The sequence below is a fragment of the Spizellomyces punctatus genome, assembly GCF_000182565.1.
Source record: "Spizellomyces punctatus DAOM BR117 chromosome Unknown supercont1.1, whole genome shotgun sequence".
Classification (NCBI taxonomy): Eukaryota; Fungi; Chytridiomycota; class Chytridiomycetes; order Spizellomycetales; family Spizellomycetaceae; genus Spizellomyces; species Spizellomyces punctatus.
This window is the reverse complement of record NW_015971537.1, coordinates 363,241-378,145: the sequence shown is the minus strand read 5'-3', so window position 1 is coordinate 378,145 and position 14,905 is coordinate 363,241. Positions and strand designations below refer to the sequence as shown.

The 14,905-nt window shown below is 49.4% G+C and overlaps 4 protein-coding genes across 5 annotated transcripts; 1 reads left to right on the top strand and 3 right to left on the bottom strand.

Annotated features, from left to right (window-relative positions):
• Positions 1 to 53: 53 nt before the first annotated feature.
• Positions 54 to 1,517, bottom strand: SPPG_00148 (uncharacterized protein). The gene has a single exon (XM_016748481.1). The coding sequence runs from the start codon at positions 858 to 860 to the stop codon at positions 84 to 86; it is 777 nt and encodes a 258-aa protein (XP_016612458.1). The 5' UTR covers positions 861 to 1,517; the 3' UTR covers positions 54 to 83.
• A 90-nt stretch (positions 1,518 to 1,607) lies between these two features.
• Positions 1,608 to 11,074, bottom strand: SPPG_00147 (uncharacterized protein). The gene is made up of 15 exons (XM_016748480.1): positions 10,771 to 11,074; positions 10,503 to 10,707; positions 10,040 to 10,436; positions 9,088 to 9,979; positions 7,534 to 9,009; positions 6,828 to 7,472; positions 6,649 to 6,767; positions 4,115 to 6,577; positions 3,339 to 4,058; positions 3,062 to 3,276; positions 2,652 to 2,998; positions 2,501 to 2,582; positions 2,271 to 2,433; positions 2,015 to 2,203; positions 1,608 to 1,953 (listed from the first exon to the last, which is right to left on the bottom strand). The coding sequence occupies exons 1-15, from the start codon at positions 10,982 to 10,984 to the stop codon at positions 1,702 to 1,704; spliced, it is 8,379 nt and encodes a 2,792-aa protein (XP_016612457.1). The 5' UTR covers positions 10,985 to 11,074; the 3' UTR covers positions 1,608 to 1,701.
• A 520-nt stretch (positions 11,075 to 11,594) lies between these two features.
• SPPG_00146 (rare lipoprotein A) lies at positions 11,595 to 12,875 on the top strand. The gene is made up of 3 exons (XM_016748479.1): positions 11,595 to 11,913; positions 11,980 to 12,375; positions 12,439 to 12,875. The coding sequence occupies exons 1-3, from the start codon at positions 11,671 to 11,673 to the stop codon at positions 12,709 to 12,711; spliced, it is 912 nt and encodes a 303-aa protein (XP_016612456.1). The 5' UTR covers positions 11,595 to 11,670; the 3' UTR covers positions 12,712 to 12,875.
• On the bottom strand, positions 12,733 to 14,608 carry SPPG_00145. 2 transcript variants are annotated; one of them, XM_016748478.1, is made up of 2 exons: positions 14,417 to 14,608; positions 12,733 to 14,336 (listed from the first exon to the last, which is right to left on the bottom strand). In XM_016748478.1, the coding sequence occupies exons 1-2, from the start codon at positions 14,512 to 14,514 to the stop codon at positions 12,860 to 12,862; spliced, it is 1,575 nt and encodes a 524-aa protein (XP_016612455.1). In that variant the 5' UTR covers positions 14,515 to 14,608; the 3' UTR covers positions 12,733 to 12,859. The 2 variants fall into 2 exon arrangements, with proteins under 2 accessions (XP_016612455.1, XP_016612454.1); XM_016748477.1 differs by having other exon boundaries at positions 12,733 to 14,333.
• Positions 14,609 to 14,905: the final 297 nt, after the last annotated feature.

Genomic DNA, 14,905 nt, shown 5'->3' with positions numbered 1-14,905 from the left:
GCACACAGGCAGAGTCCCCCGACCTTTCTCCTGTACTGCTGTCTGACGGCCAGCGGAATGTCGTTGTTTAGAAACAAGAGCATTTATATTGAAGTTTCCTCTTTCTTCAACGCTTTTAATCCGTCCTTATACCACTCTGGTGCTTGCAATTCCCCATTTTCCAATATCTCATTATAATCATAGTTTACTAGTATTTCCTCGCCTGCCCGCACGTATGTAATTGTTTGAATACACCGTATGTTTCCAAACCGTGGATGAATATACCACTCGTATTTACAGTTGGGTTGTGTAAATGAGTGGTTGGCTTTATGCCCTAATGTTGCAGCATACTGCGATGTTTGTGAATATCGGTAAGGTACATCGATGACTCCACCCCAAGACTGATCAGGTTCAAGATCTTCTCCCGGTTCGAAACCCATTTCGTCCTGCTCATTATCAGATTCATTATCAGGACCCATTGAGATGGCATTGGCATTATGATCCCAACCCCTGGCCTCCACTTCCGCAAGGGTCAGTCGCAATCCGCTGTAAAATGCTGCAACCTCCCCATACATCAGGTCACGCTTTGCAAATAATCCTTCTCCAGCATCTACTATGTGTGACGGTCTCACAGCCACGGCTCGAGATTCGTAAGGATCCGGTAGCAGTGGATCGGAGGAAATGCAATCATGAGTAGGTGGATCATAGCGGTACGGCCCTGATACGCCTTGGCTGACTCGTTCCTCATCAGTCATTGCCTCCACGCAAGTAGCATCATCTTCGTCTTTGAAATACCACGACTTGTCCATTCTCCCTTCTTTCCATATCCCCACTAATCCGCTTCCGTCGGGATAAAAATACCTGACGGAATCCCCATTCATGCGACCGAACAAATCCAAGGTCCCCTCTAAGCGACCACCATCATCAAAAAATTCAATTCCCTTTCCACAACGAACTCCTTCATTCCATGTGCCTCGAAACGTGATACGATTCTGATCATCGTACTCAAAGTACTTCCCATTCGAAACTCCGTCAACGTACTCTCCAACAACCCGTGTTCCATCAGGATATGTATAGGTTGCCAAGCCGTGAAGTTTGTCATTCACGTATGGTCCAGAGAGGGTGGAACCATCTTCGTACGTAAACGTGCCATGTCCATTTCGTGTTCCATTGCTGAATTCGCCTTTGTATGTTGTTCCAGACGCGTACGCAACGCTGCATATTCCGTGAGGTCGCCCCTCTTCAGGCCAGACAAGGACGAGATAATTCAGCTCTGGACATGCCGCATGATGAACGTAAGCGTTGATTTACTACCAGAGTCCAAACTCCCTTCGACCTTCTCCACCTGTATTTCACAGCCTCGGCGTGTTTCCGTCGCGATCTCTTCGTCCGGTTCGGCTGATGCCCCTGAGACGTTTTCCTTTGGCTGCGTTCTCATCCGCTTGCTGGGTCGCTGCTCACCCGCCCCTTGCTGTGAGCTGACCTCTGCAACCTGTTCAGTCATGCTGCAGCTTTGCTAATGTCAAGATGGAAGGAAAGCACATCGCGTCGAACTCAAGTTCATTCTATTGTGGCGCAGGGACGCTTAATTACAACGATCAATACTTTGCACAGCTTCATGCGCAAGATAGAGCAGAGCGAGCGGCCATACCCTACGCAACTGTATTGCTACATAAATGATAAATGAAACCAGAATCTACATAGTTACAATGCATGACAACACTAATACACATCCCCTTCGTCATCGCTATCCTTTTCCACCAATTTACTCAGAACCCGTCTAGCATAGTCCCCAATATTTCTAGCGCTTGGGGCATCCAGTGTACCAAGATATCGCTGCAGTACATCCGTTCCCTTCCCAATTTCGAATACGTGCAGCAGTGCCCGCTCGGCTGCAAGCTTGACGGGTATATTCCGGTCACGAACACACAGCATTAGAGCCGGTACAATTGTTGACAAGTAAGGGGCAACAACCTGCGAAATGTGTAAGCGAAACGGGCCGGCAAACCTTTCTTTAAATTGCACGCTGACAAACCTGATGTGATTGTTTCGCGACATTCTTGATCACGACCTCCACTTCGCGTCGTGCATCATTTGATGCCTGCCCGGCTGGGAGAACGCCTACCAACGCTGGAAGCAACTTGTCTGCACTACCTTCCGCCACATATTCCTGAATTGAGAGCATTCTTCCGGCTGCTTTGACTGCCTCCTCCATCACTTGTGGCTTTATCAAAAATCGTAACTACTTTAAAACTCGTGATCACCACCCATTAGCATATCTCAAACCTCACCTTGTCATTCGCAAGCCCGATTAGAACAAGCTGGACAACTTCGTCCGTTAGTTCGAGCTGGTGTATCAGTTCCGGAGCATCTGTCATCACCCACGACAACGATTGTAATGCTCCTGCCAACCGGTACCATGGCGCATCCGATCCAGTTCCTAATATTTGAGAGCTGAAAATTCGAAACGTTGGTAAATCTTATGCACTAAGACGATGGCAGATGTGGACTGTATCCTTACGTTACGAGTGCTCTCGACTCTTCCTTTGGAACATATCTACAGTAGGCACCAAAGACCTTAGCAGCACCCTCACGGATTCCATCTAATGAAAATGTCAGCAACGGGTGATCTTTCAAGGCCAATATCATCCAAAAAAGCACGAAATTCTTACCGTCATGCTCCCCGCTCATACTTATCCCCTCGGTAATAAGTCCTTCAATCGTTTTGTTGCTAGCGGCATTCAGGTCCCGTCCAGGCCCTCCAACCCCTTTGACAACGCCGTACAACGCCTCCCACATGGCTTCTCGGACACCACGGTCCTCGGCACCGCGGACACCTTGCGCAAGCTCTGCTACCAGTGGGTCCAATCTGGTCTGAAGCGCGATCAATGATGTTAGGCATCGAGCCGCGCGGTCCCGAACCATGCCGCTACTCGGTTCAGATAGACATTTGACAAAGGTTCTTTGAAGCTGCGGTAGGAAGGGTTTGAGCATTGCGGAAACTTTGTCAAGCAGTTGCCTAAGAAGAAATGCAATGAGCACAGATTCCATGTATTGTCCTTACTAATATTTTCCGACTTACCCTAATGTCATCAAAATTGCAGATTTCACGCCAGGAGGGAACCGATCTCCAATAACACGAATGAGGGGTCCGGTTATCTGAGTCACGAAGGGCTTCAGCGCATCGGCAGAAGTGCGCCGGACAAGGTCACCCAATCCAAGTGCCGATTGCTCGCGATTGTCGGGACTTCCATACATGAGTCCTTGCAAAAAGATGGGCAGTACAGGTGATATTCCCTGCAGAATAGAAATATTATGAATGGGAAATTAAAGATGCTTGAAGACAACAAATAGATTACCTTGGGCAATGAGAAGCCTTCCAAAACCTCTCCTTCATCCAGCCCATCCTCCGCATCCCTCACTGCCCTTCTAACAACCTGCACAAATCTGTCCATTTCCTCCTTTTTGAGTCTCTTGATAATGGAGTCCAACGCCGCCCAAGCACTCTTTACAAGATCCTCTTCGCCCTTCTTTCCACCTCTCAACATGGCAACCAAAAGCTCAATCCAATCACCAATGTACTCGGCATCCAGAACCTCACGATTTCCGTCGCAGAAGAGTTTCAGACATTCACAGCCAACTCGCTTTCTCTCGGGGCTGCCCTCGTTGATAGCATTCGTGAGCAGCATCATCAGCTGATGGACGCCCTCTTCATCTACGTTTACTAATAGCACATTCATTGTTTCCCTAACATCCTCGACAGCATCCTCGCTTCCTTCGACGGCATCCATCAAAGCAGGAAGAATGGTACCCAGTCGCTTGTTTAATGCCGGTCCCGCAACAGTGATCAGACTTGCCAGCGCATGCGCATTGAAGCTACTGATAGGTCGAGCAATCAAAGTAGGGATCAAAACGGGGAACACAACATTACTTCGCACAGCCATGATTTCCTTAAGGGCTTCCAAAGCATAAGTGCTGGAGCGATCAGTTTCTGGGCCGGCTTTGAGCATGTTGAGAAGACTCGGGAGAACCTCATCAATGGCTTGTTTGCCCATGTGCTGGTGGAGCATGTCAAACGCCTACAAAATGGAAGGTCAGTAAGCTTGCGATACATACCAAAAGCGACAGTGCTTACCTGGGCTGCAGCTTCCCGAACCTCCGGCTCTTCGTCCACCAACGCCTTCCTGACCAGTCCCACACAATCGCCAACGAATTCCACGACCTGGGTCTTTCCAGCAGACGCCATGATCTCCGTCATAGCAACACAGACACCTTGCCGAATTTCTTCACGGTCTGAATCCAAACCTTTCTCCAAAATCGGGAGCAACTCGCTCAGAATGCTCTCACCCAACTTGCGAACAAGGTCTCCCAGGCACCGTGCAGCAGATCCACGTTTGTCTACATTCTCACTCGCGAGACTCGCTACAAGAATGTCCATCATGATTGGTAGGATCTCCTTGAGCGTACGGGGCGTGTTAGACACGATGCTCTTCCAGACGTGCAAAGATGCTTGTCGGACGATGGCACTTGCATCCGCACGTGCAACATACAAACTGGCAAGGACCTTGTCGAATCGTTCCTTGCCCAAAGCGTGGACAAGAGCTTGTCGTCCATGTTCCGTACCAAGACCTTCATCTTCTGGCGTCTCCAGCTCAACCTTGCCAGATACACCCGCAATACGGTACAAGAGGTCACCCATAAGCTGAACGGAACTTTGCCTTATGCGCCAATTTTCGTCAAACAAGCCTCGCTCAAGCTCAGGAAGAAGAAGATCCACGGCCCTTGTAGCATAGTTCCGAACAATCATCTGACCGGTTTTCATAGAGGCATCTCGCACAGGTTCGCTTTCATCAGCCAACCCCCGCAACACCGATGGAATAATAGTACCCAGATATGGCTGGAACTTTTCGCCATGTGTGGCAGGTAAGTAGACTAGCAGTGTCATGAATCCTTCCCTAACGTACGCCTTTGGACTGTCCGCATTGGCAACAACCTCTGGTAGAAGACCTTCCAGCCTCTCCAGACCAAGCCCAGAAATGACTTCACTAAGCCCTTGTGCAGCACCGCTACGGTCTACCCCACTAGTATCGCTCTTCAAGGTGTCAAGAAGTTCGCCCACCAACCCAGGGAAATTGTCCTCCCCGAGCTTTGCGACCATGTTTCCGAATGCCTTTGCCGCCGTTGCGCGCGCCTCTGGCACAGGATCGACCAATACCTCCTTCAATCCTGGCATCAGTGTCGGCAAATAGGGAACCAGATCTTTGGGATCAGTCAAACTCGCCATGTTACCCATGATCTGCGCCGCCTTCTTCTTGATATCGGTGCCGCGTTCTTTCAGACCACGATGCAAAATAGGCACCAACAGCGCTAGAGAAGGTGCATCAATATAGTGCACAAACGCCGTATCTAGCAGTGCTGATAAGGCTGCGCTGGTCTTGCCGTTTGGATCAACAAGAGCCGCCAGCAGCACAGGGACGAGGGCTTGAATCTCAGGATTTTTGATCACATTTCCGAATTGGTTCAAAGCTTGTTTTGCAGATTCTTGAACCTTGGCATGTGAATCCGCCAGGACATCGCAAAGCCTGGGGACCACAGTTGGCAGACTTACGCTGAGCTGCTTCGGTGCCAAGAAGGCCATGCTGGCAAGCACATCAATACTTCCAGTCTTTGTCCGCCAATTCTTATCCTCCAGTCCATTCAAAAGACTGGGCAAAACCAGTTTGACACAATGTGCTGAGAGTTTTGACATGATGACACGACATGCGTCCTCAGTCGCTTCCCGAACCTCGCGGCTATTATCACCGAAACAAACAAGCAACAACGGCAAGATCTGAATGACGTACGGCTCGAACAATCGCCCGAGGGTTTGCGAAAGCGTCTCAAAGGCGAAAAGTGCCCCCTCTCTCTTCTCGACCCGTTTCTTGTCTTCCACAGCCTCCTTCAAGCTTGACATTATTTGGTAATCTTTCAAAGATGATATTCCACATCCTTTGACAACTCCCGCCAGACCATAAGCTGCACCTCGTCGTTCACCGTACTTTTGCGACGTATATAGTTGATGTAATAACTGCTCGACCAGCTTTTGGGCGCCCTGCTTGTTGACTTTGACGAGAGCAGGTAAACATTCCGACACCGCGACTTGCACAGTCTCTGATGGCGTTTTGAGAGTGTCCATTAACTTGGCAATCACCTCGGGAATCAATGGATCTGTCGGTTCCAAGTGCTGTGCTAATGTGCCCAAAAGAATGACACACGATTCTCGGATCCGATCGTGCGTTTCCGACGCCATAGCGGGCTTCGAAAGATAACTGTCGATGACCTCCAATAACTCTCGTACATGGGTTTTACCGCCAGCATTCGCCGCCGCTAACCCCGCGTCCAGCATCAGCCGCTGCACTCTTTCGTTTCGGTCCCCCAGAGCCTCGCCTTCAATCAAGAAATGGAACAGCTTTTGAATGGGCTCCAGATCCGTGATGACAGGAACGCATGATTGCAACGCATAAGCGACGCCAGCTCGAGCCTCCCATTCATCAGGTTTGTTCAGCGACTCTGGTATTACCATCCCGTAATCGTCATATTCAGGTTCGGGAATTGCAACCTATGAAAAATGCAAGGTTTTCTGTCAGCATCTCACAACCCACTTGCGTGTCAGTACGAGCACGTGTTTACCTTTTCCGTATAAGTGCGATAAAGATCCTCCAACGTTGCTGTAACTGCGTCTGGGTATTCTTTCAAGGCACCCGATAGCGCGCGACCGGCACTTGTGCGTACTGCTTCAACCTTGTACACTATTGCAGGACTTTAAAAGACATGATCGACTTATGATACGAACAAAACATGGGGCTCACCAGCCAGCTCGACCAGCCTCGGAACACCCTCAAACTCAATGGTCGAATCACCATTCCATTCATCCCACAGCGCGTCCGCATGTTTCCTGATGTCCTCAATTTCATCAAACTTGGCCACCCATACTCTGACATCAAACAGATCCGAAATGCCGCTAGGAACTGGAAGATGCGATAGAGCCATAAGACAACTCTCGCGTACAGCTTCCTCTGAGCTCAAAAGACCATCAAGAAGTTCCCGAACAACAGCTTCCACATCAGTTTGAGCCGAATCACCATTCGTTGTTTCACCATTCTCGTCGGCGTCCTCATCATGGTCACCAGCACCGACCGCAAAAGCCAAAGTCAAAAGGCCTTCCCGCCCGGCACCGCGCAACCGGGGGTATCGTCCCAGCATTTCTAACAAGCACCTCAGCATTTCACGACGAGGAACAACGGGTGTAGACGCGAGACCACAATGGGCTAAAAGGACATCAGAGGCGGTCATGACCAAGTCAGTGACGGCTCGCTCGTTCAAAGTTCCGATTCGGCCTTGGCGGAGAACGATCGCACGGAGAAGTGGAAAGAGGTAGGCAAATGTTGGTGGCTCGAAAAGATCTGAAACAGAGTAAAGCTCCTTCAAGCTGCCCAGCACATTGGCTGCAAAGTCTGTGCGAATCCAACGGTTAACTAATTGGTCTTACAGCACTCACGCATCACGCAAGGTTACCTGCAACACTCCGCTTGCAGAATCTCTGCTCTACACCTTCATTCCCTTCAATGACTCCTATGGCTCTCAAGATTGCCATGGCAAGAGTTGGTGGCTCCACCAATCCATCCAGTCTGTTACCCACCACAACTCCCAAGTTGGCAAAGGTATCGATAGCCCTTTTCCCCGCTAATACTGGGCCTAGTGATCCATTTGATGTCTTCCCGGCTACAACCAACTCTCTCGTGATCACTTCACCCAAAAGCACACGTACCACATCGCCAACCGACTGGCCAAACGCTTCTCGTGCTTCTTCGCCGACACTTTTCCTCACTCCGTCGATTACAGCATCAAGCACGTCCAGGCCGGTCAAAACCTTGCGACGAATGATCCCAACGCGCCGACGGATTTGGCTCTCCTTCTCCAATTGCTGTTGCTGGAGTTCACGATCGGCCTTACTCAGCTTTTCTGATTTCGCACCCCCTTTCCCTTTCTTTTCCAGCTCTTTTCTCAGCTCCCGCTCCCATTTCTCTTCAGCTGTTCTCGGTCGATCTTCCGCTCGTCCCGCGCCCTTTTTCGCTGTCGGATCATGGAAGAGCGTGCCCTCTGGTGTTGCCCATATGTCTACATCTGTCGGAGTCACCTGTTTGACATCGTCATTATCCATAATCGCCAAGCACCACGGAATCGCTTCCCGAACAACGGCTTCCGTTGCAACGTCAGTGAAAAGAACCAATGCGGACAATGTCGCCTGTCGAATAGTGTCGGGGACGAGTTCTCCGAGTCCTCCTTCGCCCACATCATCACATTGGTCCTGGGTCAACCATTTCTTGATGTATATCCCGCCATATTCGTCCACGATGTGAGGTCCCAAAGCGGCGCGGAAACACAGTCGGATCCAGATATCCTCCCCCATAACCTCAGTAATTGACGAATGACAAGTCAAAACAGCAAGGTCCATTAGACTCTTCTCCACGGCCTGACGCCATTCGACAGTATGGTCTTCCTCTTCTGAGGCGGATGGCAAGACTGCACAAAGCGCACCAAAAGCCCGATGCCCAAACTTTTCAGAACTTCTTGAAAGTTTGTCGTTCCATCCGAGAGGATCCCGTGCCTTGACTCCCGTAACAGCAATAACATTGCCAAGGCCGAGTCGTACTAATCTCACCAAACGCTGCAATAGCCCGACGTTGTTTGTCTTTACCATCCGCGACACGGCCGCATACGTTTCCCGACGGATTTGATGGTGAGCAGACTGGACCAACCCCCATGTAAGAGCTGCTGCCAAGGAGAGCTGGTTTTTCGTACTATCCGATGCGCCTGCCATATTGAACCATTCGTCGTTCTCAACGATTGCAATAACAACGCGCATAAACTGTCGCTGCTCATCGACTGTTGGTAGCAGCTTAGTGTAAAACTTGTCGTTTAGTAAGAATGATTTTTGCGGTGGGGAAGTAAGGAGATTGGCGAAGAAGGACGTTTTCTCCAAATCAGCTCCTAGATAGAAAAAGTTGTAACCCATGGTGAATCGGCAAATCGCGCTATTTGTTACAGCCAATCCATCGCATCACTCACCAACGACAACTTTCTTTTGCCCACGTTCCCATTGAACCACCTCTTGTAGCCATCCCACGCCATAGTATCCTTCGACGAGCGCGGGAGTCTCCTTCTTCGGATCCAGCAACGCTACTCCAGCCGCCTGCACTTTCCCAACAATCTTGATGACAGCATCAACAAGTTTCGAAAGCCCATCATGCACCGCCACTAGAGCACCACCCTTGACAGCATTTGCCAATAATCCCAAAAATGCTCGCCGCGTTCCACTTTTCGCGTCGCTGACTCCAGATGTTAGATACTGCAGGAGGGAGGTGACGACCTTTGCATCGGGCGACGGTGATGTTAAATATCCATGAACATGCGGGGCTAAGGCTTGGAATAACACGTGTAAGGAAGTCTCGTTTGACTCTTTAGTGGAGAGGGTAGGTGCACTCTCGATCAATTTCCGAGAAACTGCAGGGAGTGTTGGTATTTGGGATAATGCGGTATAATACATTTGTCTCTGTTCAGCAGAAGGTGCCTTGCTCCCAAAAGCCTTTATAGCAACATCTACAACCTTCGCAAGCTCTCCTTCGTCGGCACTCTTGGAACAGAGCGTCTGGAAGAAATTCGCTGCATCAAAGCGAACAACCTCATTCGTCGATTTCATGTTGTTGAGCAACGTATCAGCAAACTTTGCGCGGAAAATACTACTGAGGTCAAATTGCACGTGGCGGACAGTGTGATCAAGAACTCGAATAACAACTTCCGGAGACCGGAGCAATAAGCGCTCACCGGCCGCAACGATCTCTTGAAAAACGTCCGGTGTGATGTAGTGCTGGAAGAATGTAGACAGGCTGGTGAGATACGGTACAGGGACAGCTGCTCGGGAGGGTAGGATAGCTTTGGTGTAGAAGGTAATGACGGCGCTCTGCAAAACAGTAAGAAGTCAGGTTTCCTTAAGTTGAAAGTGGACCAAGTGTATACCAACCTTGTATTTATCGACGACATCCAAATAGTTGCTCTCTATCGCAACCTTTAGACAATGTCCAAGGAGCACACAACCTTTTGTGCCCTCCTTGCCATCCACCACCGACGGCGTTAACAACGTTCCTAATATCAGATCGATACCCTCCGCTCCAGCACTCCGCACAGCCTTTTCTGTAGCAATAACAGTCCTGCCAAACATGACTTTGCTACGGCATCCATCCGAAGTCGCAGATGCATCAAGTAATGTCACATGGAGCCCAAGCAAAGTTTTCCACACATATGACGCGCTATAGGTCGACAGATCTGGCTTGGAAGCTGAGGACGATGACAATAAGAATCGGATAAGGCGGGCAGTCCAAGATGCGTAATTGTACAGTATCGAGGGGGCCATCGTCGAGCTGTAACGAAACATTGAACGTCAAACGCGATCTTGCCTTCACTATCATGAGTTTATAAAAACTCACATGTTGCCCTTCAACTCTCTCTCCAACAGTTTTGCTGTTCCTTTCATGAACGGCGCATCTAGCGGCTGACCAGTTTTGGCCTGAGCCTTTTCAAACAAGGCCTGTAGAACAGCGTAAACAGCTTTCCGCGAGGCCGTGTCCTCAAACCGAGGCACCGTCAAGAGGAGGTGCTGTACAATAGCAGGGAGGAGTGCATCCGCAAAGTCTATTGGAAGATAAGGTGTTGGTATCTAACAATATACCGCACACCAGCCAAGAACGAACCCACCCTCGGAACTGATCTTCTTTGCGAGTCCTTTAAGAACAGATACCCTCCTGCGCGTACTAGATGCGCCAACGCCCGGAATAAAAACATGTGGAACAAACTCTTCCCAAGGTAACTCGAGTTGTGCAGCCGTCAACATTGTCGGTGCATGGTCCTCGTCTTCGTCACCCACGATATCGACATAGTCAGGAATGTCGGCCGGGTTGCCCATATTCATCCACCTCGCAGTTCAATGAGCAACTGGGGAATGGAGGCAGCGAGTTCAAAAGAAAGCAAGCCGTAGGTCTCCCTTTGCTGAACTTTTTGCCAGCAGGTAGCTGTGAAGCTCTGTACGATCGGCCAAGTTTCGCTCTTGGACTTACCCACTATTGTCATGGCAACTTGCAGTGGTTTAGCACTGTGTTACGTAAGCATAATTCGGCAAAGTTGCTATTGGATGTCCAAAAGCCAAGGACGACCTCAATTCCAACATTTGGGCGTAGAGTGTAGGTAAAGCATTCTTGTTGTCATCACATATCAAGATTTCAAATATTAAGAGGTCCAAGTTCCAGACAGACTGAGGGGCTCGTTGCTGTATCATTGCGATTCCATGCCATAAAAGTTCCTTGTCATGGGCGGAATGATTATCGGATTAAGTCCCCTTTATGACAACCTGCAACGACGACGATGAAAAGTCTTTGTCAATCAAATACGTTATGCATTGTGATGATATTTCCAAATAACAAGAATGTTTAAAAAGCATCCTCGGCCAAACATGTCCGCAAAAGCCGCGTTGCTTTTCTAAATGGGCTTTTGGGGACATCAAAATTTATAAAACTTTTTTGACTAAAGTCCAAAGGGCTGCTGTGCAAAAAGACAACGATCAACAAAGGACATGTCAATCCTACTCATCCTTAATCACTCATGTCCTTGTCCAAGAACCTCATCTTTTTCATTCTATCACTACCTTGCATCGTTTCCGCAACACAGGCCCAATATGGATGCATGACCCATTACACGCCGTGGATCGGACAGGGAGCGTGCGGATTCGATGCAGCTGGCCTGCAATACCCCATAGAACCACCTAAAGAAGAATCACAGCGATATATTGTTGCAGTCAATCATGAGCAGTACATGGGGAGCGAATTGTGTGGGGCTTGCGTCGAGGTGTGGCATTCCAGCGGAAAAAGTTAACAACTACGATCATTTTTTAAAAACAACTGTTATTAAAAGATCACAGGGCCGACAGGCGCAACCGTCACAGCTCGCATGACAGATAAATGCCCAGGCTGCTCAAGAGGAGATTTAGATGTATCCCCCGATACATTTGCTCAGATCGCGGATCCAAATGTTGGAAAAGTCCAAATATCGTGGCAAATCGTGCCGTGTCCTGCAACCTCCTTGAACGACATGCGGTACCTCGTGACTGAAGGAAGCACGGTGGATTGGTTGGAGATTAGAGTCGAGAAACCCATCTTGCCCGTCGTAGGATTGTCAGTGCGGACTGTGGACTCGTTCAAGGCCCTCCAGCGAAATGCAGCCAACGGATGGGTTGGAGTGGGACTGAACATTGATGGAGAACTGATGGATGTCAAGGTGGATTTTGTAGATGGCTCGAGTGTCATACAGGTGGGAGTTATAGATATTCCTCTTGCTAGTGCAAGGCTAATGCTTTGATCCTTTCACATGCAGACTGGAATTTCCATTTCAGCATCCTCACAAGGGAACCTTGTCGCTCCAAAAAGTGCTGGCACACGACAGGGCGGGAGCGGGTACGTCCCAGATAGTGTCATGCGAGTGACATCGACAGATCCAAAGGCTCGCAACTGCTCAGCTTCTGCCGGCGACGGGTGGAGTCCACCTGTAACCCAACAACAAAATGTCGGCTTCATACTTCGTGGACGCTTCTTGCCATTCCTATTGTCCATAGGTGCGCTCTCGGTGGTCCTTGTGGACGCTCAATGATTCATCCAACCACCGTCAACGGTCAACCTCCACATGAAAAAGCATATAAGATACCTAGCACCATTTATTTAGGTGCAAACTTCTATGTACATACACACTGTGATTTTAATCTAGATCTACAATATCTAACACTAGTTAGTAAGAATATTCATTCATTTACACGATTGAGCCTCTTCCAAAGAACTCTCCAGGGTGGCGGCCTTGGAAGCACGTCCTTGTCTTTACTATGCGCACCATCACACGCACCGCAATAGTATGTGTGTCCCTTGCGATCAAAGGACATGTCCGTAGATTCTTGCACGTAGGACCAAGATGAATCCTTGGTGGGCTTCTGATGACTACAACAGGGTCCACGCATACGAGGCTCCGAAATAGATTTTCGAATTAATCCCTCGGATGGCTGGTGAATAATCACTGAGGAGCTATCATCATCGTCGCTTTCTCTATCATCAATGACTAGCACGCTGATATCAGAGTCCGATGCATCCTCGTCAGCAAGAGACGCTAGGCACTGGGCATATGAAGACCCTGGTACAACCGCGGTATCCCGTGAAATGTCATTAATGACCATTGACGTTCGCGGTTCTCCCGTTCTGAGCTTTGGAGGAGTCGCATCCAGAGTCTCCCAATCCATTGAATTGCCTTTAAGCGACTGTCCCTGCTGATTTCGCGCACGAAAGAGAGAAAAGGATGATATGCTGCGTCGAATGTTTCGCATGGTTTCCACAACATTCTTTTTAGGTGTAGCATGACGAACCGGCATTGAGCAGCTGGCTGTGCTACGTCGCGGAACCATGGTGTCTATGCTCTCTCTGTCTAGTGAAAACATCCTGCTTCCGGCACTCGGTAGAGCATCATTGTCACGAGGACGTGGCGGCATTTGAGCAAGGGCCGACATTGATGGTGATGACTGCATGCGGGTGACGGAGCGTGGAAGAGGTTTGGGCGGAGGGGAAAGAGGTAAACTCACTACAGTATTGGTTTCGTCTTCATGGACTTGTTCATCGTATAATGTCAACCCGCTCAGCAACATGCTGCCTGCTGTTGTGGAAGGCGCTGATGTAGTCGCTGAAGAAAAGGAATCTCGTTGATTCAGTGCCAAGTCCCGCAACTGCTCTTCAAGTGTTGCAGTCTGAGCCTGTTCGGGTAAACTGCTTGTTGAAAGCGATAAATCTACTGAACTGCCGTTTCTCCCATTGTCAATGCTCGTCGTCGTTGGGCGTTTTCGACGGAGGCTGATGCTCGGCGCTCGTATTGACAGTGACTTGCCGCCCCGAGATCTACTCTCGGTAGACGGTTTACGTGCGACTGTGCATTGGTCATCGACTAAATCCTTTCGAGAAGGAACAGAGGACACTACCACCACCGAGGCAGTAGCGGTCGTGTCCTGCTGAGAAAGAGGAGCTTGTCCATTCGCCGTAGATCTTTTCCGCCTCACTCGACGTGATGATTTCCGCGATGGACGTGGATAGGCAAGGAAGTCGCGGAGGAACTGACACAAGTCGGCAAAGGAGGAACGATGAAGGTGATCATAAGCAGATCGGCGGCTTAGTGTTGAGGGAGTACGAGACAACGTGGAATTCGATGCGTTTTGCTGAGATTGTTTCCCCGTGGTCTTTGGCCTGCTTGCAACACACACAAGACATTTCGATTTAATCAACGGTTTTCTCATGATTTGGAAGCAGCAAGCATAGCGTGCAAGTACCTGTCCCGCTTCTTTCTCCTGCTCGGACCGGGAGGCAAGGGGAGATCCGCAGGACGTGACATTCTGTGACGACCTGCAAGCACCCGGACGTTCTGCATCGCAGGATTTTCAAAAGGTTCGCAACGAGGGAAGGTCCTTGTAGAAAAAAGTTGAAAACGAAAGACAACGGAAGCTTGCTGCCCTTCCTCCTCCCCTTCAACCAAAAGGGTTTAAAATCTCGCGCGTGGGAAAATCCCAAAATGATTTCAACGAAGGATGAGTCATTTGGGTGGATCCATGGTTAATTACTCTCAAAAAGGAGAAATTAAAAAGGATAGGAGGATGGGACAAAAAAACTTGTGAAAACGGGGCGATTGGTTCAACTGCGCCCATGGAAATGTATCCATCAGAGGTAACGATGACGTATTTCGCATATCTGTGTTTCGCATGTGATTTGTACATGGCATTGGAATGCATTCCAATTGTTGTCTTTACAGTCACTCCGGAACA

Coding starts and splice junctions, on each gene's coding strand:
- SPPG_00148 (XM_016748481.1), bottom strand. CDS start 860: ATGAATGGGGATTCCGTCAGGTATTTTTATCCCGACGGAAGCGGATTA.
- SPPG_00147 (XM_016748480.1), bottom strand. CDS start 10,984: ATGAATATGGGCAACCCGGCCGACATTCCTGACTATGTCGATATCGTG. Junction 6,768..6,827: donor GAGGCTGGTCGAGCTGGCTG/GTGAGCCCCATG, acceptor GTCCTGCAATAG/TGTACAAGGTTGAAGCAGTA. Junction 6,578..6,648: donor ATCGCACTTATACGGAAAAG/GTAAACACGTGC, acceptor CATTTTTCATAG/GTTGCAATTCCCGAACCTGA.
- SPPG_00146 (XM_016748479.1), top strand. CDS start 11,671: ATGTCCTTGTCCAAGAACCTCATCTTTTTCATTCTATCACTACCTTGC. Junction 11,914..11,979: donor TGTGTGGGGCTTGCGTCGAG/GTGTGGCATTCC, acceptor TGTTATTAAAAG/ATCACAGGGCCGACAGGCGC. Junction 12,376..12,438: donor ATGGCTCGAGTGTCATACAG/GTGGGAGTTATA, acceptor TTTCACATGCAG/ACTGGAATTTCCATTTCAGC.
- SPPG_00145 (XM_016748478.1), bottom strand. CDS start 14,514: ATGCAGAACGTCCGGGTGCTTGCAGGTCGTCACAGAATGTCACGTCCT. Junction 14,337..14,416: donor AGGAGAAAGAAGCGGGACAG/GTACTTGCACGC, acceptor GTGTGTTGCAAG/CAGGCCAAAGACCACGGGGA.